Source organism: Vipera berus, assembly GCF_964194415.1.
Source record: "Vipera berus genome assembly, chromosome: 9".
Classification (NCBI taxonomy): Eukaryota; Metazoa; Chordata; class Lepidosauria; order Squamata; family Viperidae; genus Vipera; species Vipera berus.
In genome coordinates, this window is record NC_138212.1 from 5,169,417 (window position 1) to 5,183,638 (window position 14,222).

A 14,222-nucleotide genomic window follows, 5' to 3' on the forward strand; every position below is an offset into this window, starting at 1 on the left:
TGATGGGGGATGTGCTGGGGTTTTTATCGGGGATTTTTATATTATTCTACTGTTTTTAGCTCGGGCTCTTATTTAATTCTTTTTTAATTTTTGTATTCTGTATTTTTTATGTGCCCTGTTCACCGCCCTGAGTCCTTCGGGAGAAGGGCGGTATATAAATTAAAAAAAAATATATGAGGAGCCAGACTGTCGGGGTGGAGGCTTCTTGGTGCTCTCTGAGCTTGCTTGATTTCTTGCAGACGTTTCATGACCCAAACTAGGTAACATCATCAGTGCTTAGTAAGGCGTGCAGTTTGCCGTCAGTTTATATTCTGGGGGCTTGCCCTGTCAGTGCTGGTGGGGGTGGTCTTAGAGATTCTTCAGTTGGGCTGTTCACTGTTAGCTCTGGGGCAGTTTCTTGATTGGGATATTGTTTACCTGGTGGTTGATCTGATGTTAACCTTGGGAGTTAATCTATGCTGATCTGGGTGCTGAACGTTGGGTGGAGTAGATACTAGGGTCTTTTTGTTCCTTATTGGGGCTGGGAGATTGTCTCTTTTGCATAGTCCATAGATGTTGTTAGTATCTATGTGATGGCTGAATTCTAGAAATTCCTTGGCGTTTTTGGACTTGACCTGGTTTAGCAAGGTCACATTTTCCCAACTGAACCTGTGGTGAAATCTTGTCATGTGTTGTGAAATTGAAGAGTTTTCACCATGTCTTCTGACTGCTAGTTGGTGTTCATGGATGCGTTCTGCCAGTCTTCTGCCTGTTTGTCCTACACAGTATGTTGTGGATGAGTCCTCTTTTTTTCCTTCTGGGGCTGTTGGGTTTTTTGGTCTGCATAGGATGTTTTGAAGGGCTTGCGTTGGCTTGTGTGCTACTACGCTGATTGATTGTCGGGGGGGGGGCGCAATATCCTGAAATTGTAAGAGTGTTGCAAAAGACTATGGGGTGGTGTATATATAAGTCCAAATGCTATTGCTACAATAAAATATATACTCCTCATTCAAGGGAAGGCAGAGAATGGAAAGGACAGGGATGGACCATAAGCAGAGTTTCATCCAAATCGAGATAGCTCTTTTGTAAAAGGTATAGGTAAAGGTTCCCCCGCACATGCATGCTAGTTGTTTCCAACTCTAGGGGCTGGTGCTCATCTCCGTTTCAAAGCCGAAGAGCCAACGCTTGTCCGAGAACGTCTCCGTGGTCATGTGGCCGGCATGACTAGATGCCAAAGGCGCACGGAACGCTGTTACCTTCCCACCGTAGTGGTCCCTATTTTTCTACTTGCATTTTTACGTGCTTTCGAACTGCTAGGTTGGCAGAAGCTGGGACGAGTAACAGGCGCTCACTCTGTTACGCGGCACTCGGGATTTGACCCGCCAAACTGCTGACCTTCTGATCGACAAGCTCAGCGTCCTAACCCACTGAGCCACCGCGTCCCTTCAGCTCTTTTGAGAGGGTATTAAAAAAAGGGAACAAAGTAAATGTGGTATTGAATTTGAATTCTCCAATGAACACCGGAGAAGCAGGAAACCCCACCCTTCTGCTTACCCCTTCTGAAGGAGGGGCAATCTAACCGTCCTCTTTAGCTTGGCCATATTTCAGCAAGGATGCATTCCAGGACTTTCTTTGTCTCATCAAGTTCATCCACTGCTGGTAAGATAATACAAAGGGGTGGCTTGCCAGATCACTTCCCGTAGCTTCTTCTTTTAAGCAAGCTGAAACGCTTTGCTCAGGTTTTAAGTCTTTGAATGTCTTTTCTTAGAGGTTCTTTGGATGCACTTGATCTCACTTTGGATAAGGAATGGTGGGTAGATGGGAATGAAGGAGGCCAGGGGTGGCTTGTCTCCAGCAGAAAAGTAATCAGGCCAGTTCTGAAAACTTCTTTCTCCTTGCTCTTCATGGATAGATAGATCAGGGGTCTCCAAACTTGGCAACTTGAAGTCTTCTGGACTTCAACTCTCAGAATTTGGGATTTGAAGTCCAGAAGTATTAAAGTTTGGAGACTCTTGCTATAGATCCTGCTGTCAAGGTTCAGGGGCAGAATATGGACCCATCCGGTAGATACTCGTTTCTGAAACCAATTGTGGACAAATTCCTTGGTCTCTGAAGCACATTGTATAATTTGCTACTTTCCCCTCTTCTCTGATAGAGTTGCTGTGATGGATAAAGGGTCCATTGCAATCTTCATTTTCTGTCTTGGGATGGGTAAGTGCAAATCACCGCTCTCTGTTCTTGAGTGTCTGTAAGACACACATGAAACCACCCTGCCTAAGTGTAGTTCGGTATTTGAAATAACATCAGTATATATTATTTTAAACTACAGTTGTCTGGATGATTTATAAAACCAAAGCAAAGGTGAAGTCTTCTAGTTAGGCTTGTAGTCTAGTGATGTCATGATATGGAAGAGATTTTCTGGTGCCTCCTTCCATTAGGAAGGTTGCTGCAACCAAGCAGTCCTTCTTAAACTGGATTGAGAGGGACCTTGGAGGTCTTCTAGTCCAACCCTGCAAGGTGCCCCGTATATAAAAAGCAGTGTTTTCTATATCAACCTCAATGTAAGATCACAGGAAACAAAATTCATATTAGTCAAATCAATTCTCTGCTGGTTTATGGAATAATGTAAAATGGGCAAATCAGAAAAAAAAAGATTAATTCAATGGTTAAAAGCAAAGCATCAAGCAAATTGCGATGGAGTGCAGTTGAGAACAATTGAGAACAAGGGGCAAAACTAGGCGATTAACGAATTAGAATTGGAATGGTTTAAAATGAAATTTTCATTCAGAGGACAAAGCATACAGCAGATCTAAGACATGATAAATGAATGCAATCAGCAGAAGCAGTGAAGAATATTAAAAAGGAAACAAAATCAGCCTGGGGAAAATAATTAATGGCTAGAAAATTAATTGTCTCCCAGCAATAATGATGCTTCTTGTCATTTCAATAAGCCACAAGCATAGGAGGCATTCTTATTAGTTTGTTTAACTCACTTCTCAGGGGAAGTTACGGTGTGAACCAAACCAAACCACTTTTCCCCCAAAGAATGAGAAAATGATGTCCTAAAACAGTGTTTCTCAACCTTGGCAAGTTTGTGGACTTCAACTCCCAGAATTCTCTAGCCAGCTGTGCCAATTTAAACTTGCCAAGAGTGAGAAACATTGTTCTGAAAAGCTCTGTAGTTATATGTGGATAGACCTTCTGAGAAAGCCTGCATGTCAACCTGATCATCTTATTTATTTTTATGTATTTATAAGATTTTTTTGCTGCCCATCTCTTAACCAAAGACTCTGGAGAGGCTAGATGCACAATTTAGTGATATGTCTTACAAATTTTATCATCCCCCCCTTTCAGGATGGCTGTTGCAGTCTTCCAGATTGGCGTAGTCGGAAAGTATGGGGAACATTCATTCCTAAAATCCTGAGCCAGGTTTGGAAAGACAGGATTACGCAGGGCAGATAATGAAGAAGTGAGCCAGGAATTCTTGCAAGTCCAGTCCTGCCATATCTGGAGAATGTCACTTTGGAAAGATTAAGAAATTACATTTTTTGGTGGCTTGTTAATTCTTTTTCTTTCAGCCAATAGCTTGGAGTGCCATAAGTGCTTAATTAATGAAGGCAACTGCTCTAAGGCCCCAGTGGAAGTTTGTAAGCCCAACCAAGACGCCTGCTTCTCTGTGATCAGGAAGTACCATGGATGTAAGTCTTGTAATTCAAAGGGTTGTGTCTGTGTGGAGGGAACTCTGAGCCAGTTTGTGTCTCCCTTAGTAGATTTAGAATAGAATAGAGTAGAGTAGAGTAGAGTAGAATAGAATAGAATAGAATAATGGAATGGAGGAATAAAATAGAAGAATAGAATAGAATAGAATAGAATAGAATAGAATAGAATAGAATAGAATAGAATAGAATAGAATAGAATAGAATAGCCTGGCCCCCTCTGCCTTGTGTCAGCCCCTCAGATACCGGAACACTGCTAAGATGTCTCCCCTAGCCAAACCCAAGTCCCGCAGTCGTTCTTTGTATGTTTTTGTCTCCAGGCCTTTGATCATCTTAGTTGCGCTTCTCTGATTTTTTTTTCCAAACTCTCAACATCTTTTTTGTGATATGGTGACCAATATTGGCTGCAGTATTCCAGATCTTCCTCCTAGGGCTGAAAGAGAATGACTAGTTCAGGATCATCCAGCTGCTTCATGTCAGATCTAAAACTCACCATCTCCTGGTTTCTAGCCTGGTACCGTCACCATTACGCCAAACCAGCTCTTACTTAAAGATTACAGAGCTCAAAAGTACATTTGTGGTTATTGGGCTGCACTTTTTATCTGACTCTTATCTAGTCTGTGGCTCTTCTTTCTGTCTCTGGAGGTCATTCCCCGCATACTATTACAGACAGTCCTTCATTTACAACATTCATTTAGTGATGGGTCAGAGTTACAATGAGCACTAAAAAAAAGTGAGTTGTGTCTGTTTTTCACATCTATGATCGTTGCAGCATCCCCAAGGTCAAGGGATCAAAATTTAGATGCTTGGCAACTGGCATGTACTTAAGGGGATCACATGTCCAGGGTCATGTGATCCCCTTTTGCAACCTTCTGACAAACAAAGTCTATATGGGGAAGCCAGATTCACTTAATAAACATCTTATTTTCCCCCCTTATGTTTCATTGATTTTTTAAAAACATAAATCACTTGATATTTGGTAAACAGTGTGTTTGCTGGGTTTACATTTGAAAAGAAAAATCATTAACTATTGGTTTCTATAATCCATAACCCACATAGTACATTTAGCTGATTTCCCCTTATCCCCAAAATGTCTTCTTTGCAAACCTTGAAATAATACAGTTCTTATTATTTTGATGCGTAACAGTTACGTATATGATTTTTTCCCCAATATTCCTAGAAATAACGATCACATCAATATACTATTTCTTTTCTATCTAATCATTCTGGTTGCCTCATCTTATATCCTGTTACAGTCCTTATTTAGATTTCTTTCTCCCACGAAGTTCAAAGTATTCTTGCTGGCTAAGATTTTCTCAACAGTTAATTACATTTAAAGATTTAAATCCATTTTTCCCATAGGAACCATCTCAACACTTTTACATTTCTTAAGGAATAGGTGAAAGCAGTAAAGAAAAGGAAAAGAGAGCAAAGAAACATACTACTTAAAATATATACCGTATTTATCGGCGTATAACACGCACCGGCGTATAACACGCACCTCATTTTAAAAAGGAAATTTCAGGAAAAAAACTTAAATTTCAAATAAATAACTATGGGTCATTAACATTATATCGGCGTATAACACGCACACATCATTTGCCCCCTATTTTCAGGAAGAAAAAGTGCGTGTTATACGCCGATAAATACGGTATTCCTTCTTAATAGACATCTCATTAACTTAACAGTTGCGGTGATTCACATTAATGACTGTGGCAAGAAATGTTGTAAAATGGGGCAAAAGTCACTTGTCTTGCTTAACAGTGGAAATTTGGGGCTGAATTGTAGTCCTAAGTCAAGAGACTACCTATACGACACAATAAGTCAAGTCATAGATTGCAACCAACTGTACAGGGTAATTGTGCAACTCCCCCAAAGAGTTTTCAGGGAATACTTCCACACAACGATAAGTAACCTCATAATTTATTATTTTCTCGGTAGTAAACGCAGATACAGCCAGGCAGGGCTGTGGCTCCTCAAATGCTTGCCGGCGGTACCCGGCAGGAACGAAGGGCTCCTTGTTCCGAACAATGTGGTGTTGCTCTTCAAATCTTTGCCAGCCTGTGACTTTGCACGGTACGTAAAAGGGGCAAGCCACAAAAGCGTGTCCGGATCCCAGAATGGAACACTTCCTGAAGAAGTCTAGGTGGCTTGTGGACTTGTGACTTTGTAGTGCGATGATTTGGGGACCGTGAGACGTACAATAGTTGCTTGAACGTGTCAACTTTGCTCCCCGTGAAATAATGCAAATTCAGTCCAAGATGCTATAGGCCAGGGGTCCTCAACCTGGGCAACTTTAAGACTTGTGGAAAGCAAAGCTGGCTGAGGAATTCTGGGAGTTGAAGTCCACAAGTCTTAAAGTTGCCAAGGTTGAGGACCCCTGCTAAAGGCGTTATTTGCTATCCCTTTTGTACAGGGGTGCAAAACAGGCAGATATTTTTTTTTACTATACCACGTGGAGCTAATTTGTGAGGCTTCTATCCTTTTCTCTTACTTTTCATGCATTCTGAAGGGATCAGGAAAACTTTAAATATTTGCAGATTCGTTTTTTTTGGGTAGGTTCCAGTACGTTTGCCCATATTTTGGTGTGTGTGTGTGTGTGTGTGTGTTTGGATTGCTCCCCATTATGGAAATTGGTGAGTGAACTGAGTGAGTTTTCTCCTTGCCTGTCATTTTAAACAGTCAACCGAGATGGATTGCACAACGGGCTGGTGTGTCAAAGTTGCATTGGGAACGAAGCCGAATGTGGTCTTACGGCCCCTTTGCAGCAGTGCTACGGGAGTGCAGATCGGTGCGTGCAAATTTCCCAACGTTTCCTTCCAGGTACAAGTGGGTTGTTGATGTGAGATAACGTGGCAGGGTTGTGTGACAAAACACACAACTTCTTGGTTCCAGTTGATGGACAGGAGGTTTATTCATGTTTAGTTTCTGTTTGTCGCTTGGAATTTTCTATCATAGTGAAAAATAGCTACTTTCCTATTGAAGAAAGAAAATAAGAGAATTAAAAGAAACCTCTCCTCTTAAGGTGCAGCAATTTGTTGTGTAAATGTAGCTCGTGAGCAATTCAGGATCAATTCAACTGAATCCCTTAGCCACACTGGGGAAAAAAAGTAGCACAAATTTTGCAGAAAGCTTTTAATTAAAAGTACAAGAACTCAAGGTTTTATTTTATTTAACTGGCCAACCTGTGAATTTGCTTCTGAACTTTTGTGTGTGTGTGTGTGTGTGTGTAAGTAAATTCACAGGTTGGCCAGTTAAATATATATAACAGAAGAATATATGGAATTATTTTTAGTTGAATGGTTATGGAAATCTTCCCAAATTAAAGCAGACTTCTTGCATCATAGTACTCTGGGAACTATTAGGCAGGTGCCGTCTTCACCCGCTTTTTCTCACACAGTTTTCTCTGGCTCCTCTGGAATGCAGCCCCTCCCTCATGGGAATCCAGACTACATTCCATCACATTCTGTCACACTGTAAGATGAATGATTGAGGGAATTAGGTATGTGTAATCTACTGAAAGTAGTACTGAAATCTACTGAAAAGAGACGCGGTGGCTCAGTGGGTTAGGACGCTGAGCTTGTTGATCAGATGGTCGGCAGTTTGGCTGGTCGAATCCCGAGTGCCGCGTAACAGAGTGAGCGCCTGTTACTCGTCCCAGCTTCTGCCAACCTAGCAGTTCGAAAGCACGTAAAAATGCAAGTAGAAAAATAGGGACCACTACGGTGGGAAGGTAACAGTGTTCCGTGTGCCTTTGGTGTCTAGTCATACCAGCCACATGACCACGGAGACGTCCTCGGACAAGCACTGGCTCTTCGGCTTTGAAACGGAGATGAGCACCGGCCCCTAGAGTCGGAAACGACTAGCACTCATGTGCGCGGGAACCTTTACCTTTAATCTACTGAAAAGAAGGACTATGGGGTGACATAATAATACTCTTGCAGTATCTGAGGGGCTGTCACAGAGAACTTGTGTGTGTGTGTGTGTGTGTGTGTGTGTGTGTGTGTGTGTAGACGTGTTCTTCGAAGCAGTAATGGGAGAAGTAACAAGTGGAAACTTATCAAAAAAGATCCAGTCTAGAAATAATGAGAAATTTCCTGACAGTGAGAACAATTAATCAGTGGAATGGGTAATCTCTAGAAGTTGTGAGTGCTCCATCACTGGAGGCTTTCAAGAAGAGACTAGACATCCATTCCTTCTGAATGGTGAAAGGTCACCTGTCAGAGCAGCGGGTTGAACTCGAAGACCTATAAGATGCCTCTTATTCTACCTTCTACAAGTACAGCTAAAGCACTTTGAACAGATTATGATAGACTATGATTCTGGTGCGTAAGAATCACTGGATGACTGTCCCCTTCAGGACAAGAGCTAGAACCCATCATAAAGGGATGTGGAAATAACACCTTCCAGGACCTGCAGGTGCTCTACCAGATTGAAGGAGACTTTGCTTTCCTTGACCAAAAGGTTTGTGGACAATTCAACTGCAATAATAGAAGTTTTCCAGGTAAGTCCAACCAAGTCATTGTACTTCTTTTTTTTTTATCCTATTCTGTCATGTTGTCAAGTGCCCTGAATGCTTTGAAGTAGAATGATATAGAAATAGAGGCATGAATAAATGGAAATATAAATGGCTACCCCCAAACCCTATCCAGTCCACCATTAGATGACAGTAAAGAGGTATGGAAATATAATGGATTACTGTCATAACGTGTTTCTCAACCTGGGCAATTTATAATCCACCTAAAGTTATTTGGTAAAAAAAAATGTGGGAATGAATGAACGCAAACAATGAAGACCAGTTTTCCTCTTGGCTCCGCAATAAGCTTACCATAAGTGAAATCTCTACAGCTGTTTAACTGCCTTAAATTCTCACTTCTTCCATTTCCTCTGCTTCCCTTCAGGTCTTTTGGCATCCACTTATCATTGGAAGAAAACCATGATGACTGCCTTTATTTTTTTCCCTGCCTGCAGAGATCCTCGCTGGACAGCCCAACGGGCTACAGTGCTATACCTGTCGGGATTCAGGCCATGGAGAGCCCGCCTGCCAGAAAGGGAAGATTTTGAGGTGCCCTGGAGTCATGAACCGGTGTGTGAGCATCATAAAAGGAGGTAAAGAGAAGGCTTAAAATGGAGCTGATATGAAAGATAGAGAAAGAGAGGTGAAAAAAAAATCTCTGTACAGGTAGTGCTCAACTTATGGCTGTGATTGTTTAAGGATTATTTGAAGTTACAGCAGCATTTAAAAGGTGACTTATGACCAGTTCTCACACTTATGACTGTTGCAGGATCCCCATGATCATGTGATTAAAGTTGGGGTGCTTGGCACCCAAACAGTTATCATAGTTGCAGTGTCCCCTTATCTACCCCATCCAGCCAGCCACTGCATACATATATACATACGTCTGTACACCCATCCATCCATCATATCAATCCATCCATCTATACATCCATATATTCCTCCAGCCCCTCCATCCATCTATCTATCCATCCATCCATCCATCCATCCATCCATCCATCCATCCTATCAACCCATCCATCTATACATCCATATATTCCTCCAGCCCCTCCATCCATCTATCTATCCATCCATCCATCCATCCATCCATCCATCCATCCATCCATCCATCCTATCAACCCATCCATCTATACATCCATATATTCCTCCAGCCCCTCCCTCCCTCCCTCCCCAGAGACCAGACAAGCACAGTCATCCCTGTTAAAGTGGTGCAGCGAAATGGCTGTGTGACTTGCAGTTCAATGCTTCTCTTCCCACCTTGCCCAGTTGACTCAATTTTCTTCAGATTCTTCTTCCCCTGATTCTGAGGTGGTTATAATTTTTACAGAGATGCGTTGCTAGCCCATCACTCAACCCTCCTCCTTTCTCATATGGGGTTAGGACTGGCAATGGGTGAGTCAGTACTGGTGATTCCTTGCTGCCCAATATGCTAGATAGCGTGGGAGAATCTAATGCCAATGTTAAAACTTCCCAGCTCTGGCCTCTTATCTCCTGCAAAAGCCCACACAATGGGGTTTTTTTTAAAAAACAAAAACAAAGCAAAACCAGGAAAATCTTCTTCTGATGCAATGTAAAATTTCCTCCTGTTGGGGATGCATGACTGGGCACAAAAGTTCTCTTGGTTCTTCAATCAGAAAATTAGGTTTAAAAAAAGTAACCAAATACCCTTTTGTTATTGTTTTCCAGAAAATAAAACTACAGCGGTGACTGTCCAAAAGGGCTGTGCCACGGAATCCATGTGCAGGAGAGACACAGATATATATTTTAGACTGAAGAGAGAAAACTCTCACGCTGAATGTTGTAAAAGCAATCTTTGTAACGAAGCCCATCGTCCTACAAGCCTGGAACTGGTGGTCCTTCTTAGTTCGTGGTTGGTGGTGTTCAAAGTCTATCAATAACCACCCCAGTTTCCTCTGGGGCACAGAAATAAATTTTGGATATTTTGGTGGTGATTTTTTTTTTGCCTCCCCCACTCAAATGTATAACCCTTGTTGCTTTTCTAAAAATGTTGCTTTTCTTTCTCCCAACTCATTTGAGTTGACCTCATTTTTAGGTGAAACACAAATATGTAGATTTCTAGGCCACAGTACAGAAGTGGATTGATACTGTCTTTCTCCAAAATATTTTCTCAGACTCTCCAATTGAAACGGGAACCTTGGTGTTCTCCATCCAAATACTAACCAGATATTGACTGTTGGGAGTAAAAGTATAGAGCGTTAAAACTAGTAGAAAAATGAAATTCCCTCACACACCAAAAGAGAGGATTTTGAACACATGGTCGCAGCCAGCATCTTGACTTTCCTGACCCCCCCCCACCCCCGTGGATGCCTCTGCTACTATTTCTTTTTTTGCCCTTGATCTATATGCTACCAAAACTGTAACCCTCAATTCAGCAAAACAGTGCATCATAGGGCAACCATTTTGGAATCAATGTATCTCAAATCAGCCAACTTAAAGAATGCACCCCAAATCTGGGATTTATTAGTCCCATTGAACTAAAATTTGACAAAGTTGTGGCCTTTAAGTGCCATCGCTTTCCCACGCCAGTCTATTGCCACTCTCATGCATGGTCATGGCGATTGCCATTTCCAAGGATGCCTGCCAGCTTTCCATAAGGAAAGGCAATGGGGAAGCCGGCAGGAAGTCAGAAGTTGTTCCTGCTTCCACTACTTTTTTTTTGCCTGCCAGCAGTCAGCACTGTTTCTCTATTTACATAAGGAAATTTCTCTGAAACAATGACCCATCTGGTCACAGTGATAAGCTCCAAAACCCAAGATGGTGAGTATTTTATTTTTGTAAGCAATTTCTTTTATTGTTCCTTACCAAACTAAAGCAAAGTACTTGCGTAATTAAAGATATACCCTGAGCACATCTAGGTAGGAGCTTCTTCCTCCCTATATATATTTAGGACGCTGAGCTTGTCGATCGGAAGGTCAGCAGTTTGGCGGGTCGAATCCCGAGTGCCGCGTAACAGAGTGAGCGCCTGTTACTCGTCCCAGCTTCTGCCAACGTAGCAGTTCGAAAGCACGTAAAAATGCAAGTAGAAAAATAGGGACCACTACGGTGGGAAGGTAACAGCGTTCCATGCACCCTTGGCGTCTAGTCATGCTGGCCGGAGACGTCCTCGGACAAGCGCTGGCTCTTCGGCTTTGAAACGGAGATGAGCACCGGCCCCTAGAGTCGGAAACGACTAGCACGCATGTGCGGGGGAACCTTTACCTTTATATATATATATATATATACATATATACATATATATATATATATATACATATATACATATATACATACATACATACATACATACATACATACATATATATATATATATATATATATATATATATATATATATATATATATATATATATATATATATTTGTCCAGCTATATTTTTAGGTATGAATATGCACTGTGTGTAGCACACAACCGATAATCTCCTGTCTGTCTAATATGAAAGATTATAGAGTGAGAAATGTGTCTTATCTCACAAGTGGCAAAAGGTCTTTTCTTGTTCTGCCTCCTGCTTCAACTCTCTGAATATGGGAAGTCCTTGCTTGGGGAAACAGCTGCAACCAGCACCGGCCCCTAGAGTCGGAAACGACTAGCACGCATGTGCGGGGGAACCTTTACCTTATATATATATATATATATATATATATATATATATATATATATATATATATATATATATATATATATATATATATATATATATATATATACACATATATACATATATACATATATATATATATATATACATATATACATATATACATACATACATACATACATACATACATACATACATACATATATATATATATATATATATATATATATATATATATATATATATATATATATATTTGTCCAGCTATATTTTTAGGTATGAATATGCACTGTGTGTAGCACACAACCGATAATCTCCTGTCTGTCTAATATGAAAGATTATAGAGTGAGAAATGTGTCTTATCTCACAAGTGGCAAAAGGTCTTTTCTTGTTCTGCCTCCTGCTTCAACTCTCTGAATATGGGAAGTCCTTGCTTGGGGAAACAGCTGCAACCAGATGCCCTGGTTCACGAAGAGGCAGGGTAATTACAGTAATGAAGGAGGTGCAGCCAACTCAAGGAGGGGCCTTTGATCTGCAGAAGATGAGTAACAACTGGAAATCCTGCTGAATGTTCAGCCGGCAAGTTGTATGCGCAAGCAAAGTTCTCTTGCCTCCATACCAACTATGGGAGCCCAGTTTGGGATTTCAGAGAAGGAATGAAGGAAAGGTTCTGCAGAATGGCCCGCTGACTGCCAGGACAAGAAAAGAAATTCACACAGAGACCCTGCGCCCTCAACCTGTGTCCCAGGTAAGATGTCTTAGATTGATACCTGAGCTGTTGCACTGTGCAGAAACATCCAAAGGAGACACGGCGATCCTTTTAACGTAATCTCGGAGGCATCTGTTAATGCTAGATATCTCTCTCTCTCTCTCTCTCTCTCTCTCTCTCTCTCTCTCTCTCTCTCCCTTAACTTTATTTTATTTTCTGTATTTCATCAAGAAAGCATCCCGAAGCTTTTGAAGAGCCATGTTCTGTAGTGGTCTACCTAGGAATTTCTTTTCTCCCTGTATATGGCAGGTGCTTCCAAGAACAGCTGTGTTCTTTCCCACCTCCATGAATTGAGACGGGACCTCAAAATGTGTCCAGAACCAGCTGCACTCTTCAGGGGAAAATAGATGTCTTTCAGAGAAGTTGATCTGTGATCACTGATCTTATTGAGGACTTTTTGAGGACTGCTTCCTAGAAGCCATGCTTGGAAAAATCATGCTCTTTTTGGCTTCAACTTGCTGTACGAGATTTATTTTTAAATCATTTAATGTCTGCTTTTTTTTGCCCTTCTAGTTGTGACTCACTTTATTTCTTCCAGCTTTTCTCTTCTTTATTTTTGCTTTGTATTTATACTCTGATCTTTTTTTAAAACAAAAATTGACCCCAAGGGGTTGAGAACCTAGAGCTGGGTATATCAATTGTCAATTTAATTGTAAGAACAAATCAGTGAAACAATCAAGAGTTTTACCTCACCAATGAGTAGTTCAGCTTGTATCTCTGTTCCCAGCTAAGAATATTTCTCCTTTTTTGCTCAGAGAGAGAGAGAGAGAGAGAGAGAGAGAGAGAGAGAGAGAGAGAGAGAGAGAGAGAGAGAGAGAGAGGAGGGAGAGAGGGAGAGACGAGATTGTGTCATATGCAATTCATGACTCATCTGAGAACGGATTGCAGCTGAGGTGCCTGTTGTAATTCTCCAATGGATGTTTTACAACTCCAATGGGTGGCGGGGGAGGCAGCCTGCTACTCATGAGTCTGACTGGGTTGACTTTTACTACATGTTCTGTAACCGAGCAAAGAAATATTCTGGCATCTGATCTTCTCTAAATCTGCACTCAGCAACCTTTCCAGGTCATAGTCGCTGATTTTTGTTTTTAGTTACAAAAAGGGCTAAATTTTCATGAGTTTTCATGAGTTGGCTACGTCCGGGTCAGGCGTGCCTTCAAATTATGAACATATAACATTCAACACTGAGCAAATAAGATAGGTATAAAATGGGTCATAAAAATGTATCACATCTAGGAAGTATATGCCAATGTAAAAAGTATATGGCTATAAATAAAGTATATTGCGACGTCATGAAATTATGGCCCCTTTTTCTGCTACCCATTTTAATCGGTCTCAGCCTTCCCTTCCTTCCTTCTCAGGGAAATCAATCATGCAGTGGGATGTTTCTTTTCCTCCAATTTATCATCATCATCGCAATCATTGCAGTGGCACTTTTATGTATTGCCCATCCTGAATGATTACCCGCTTTTATCACATCTGTAGGAATTGCTCTTCTGGATAATTAATTAACATAAGGGTGAAAAAAAATCTCATGTAGATGTCAAAATCCTTCTTCCAGGACTGTGTGGTCAGAGGCTGAACTCCTCAGCAAGGTGTGGCTTTCTCTACATGCTTCAGTCCCCT

General features: G+C 41.2%; 1 protein-coding gene across 1 annotated transcript; it reads left to right on the top strand.

The window, feature by feature from the left end:
- The first annotated feature begins 1,594 nt into the window (after positions 1-1,594).
- LOC308672310 (urokinase plasminogen activator surface receptor-like) lies at positions 1,595-10,155 on the top strand. Its single transcript, XM_081335119.1, has 8 exons — positions 1,595-1,638; positions 2,135-2,190; positions 3,558-3,677; positions 5,637-5,771; positions 6,378-6,518; positions 8,056-8,199; positions 8,667-8,804; positions 9,898-10,155. Exons 2-8 carry the CDS (start codon positions 2,145-2,147, stop codon positions 10,107-10,109), a joined length of 936 nt encoding a protein of 311 aa, XP_081191245.1. The 5' UTR covers positions 1,595-1,638; positions 2,135-2,144; the 3' UTR covers positions 10,110-10,155.
- The last annotated feature ends 4,067 nt before the right edge of the window (positions 10,156-14,222 follow it).

Coding starts and splice junctions, on each gene's coding strand:
- LOC308672310 (XM_081335119.1), top strand. CDS start 2,145: ATGGATAAAGGGTCCATTGCAATCTTCATTTTCTGTCTTGGGATGG. Junction 3,678..5,636: donor GATCAGGAAGTACCATGGAT/GTAAGTCTTGTA, acceptor TTTTCTCGGTAG/TAAACGCAGATACAGCCAGG. Junction 5,772..6,377: donor CCAGCCTGTGACTTTGCACG/GTACGTAAAAGG, acceptor CATTTTAAACAG/TCAACCGAGATGGATTGCAC.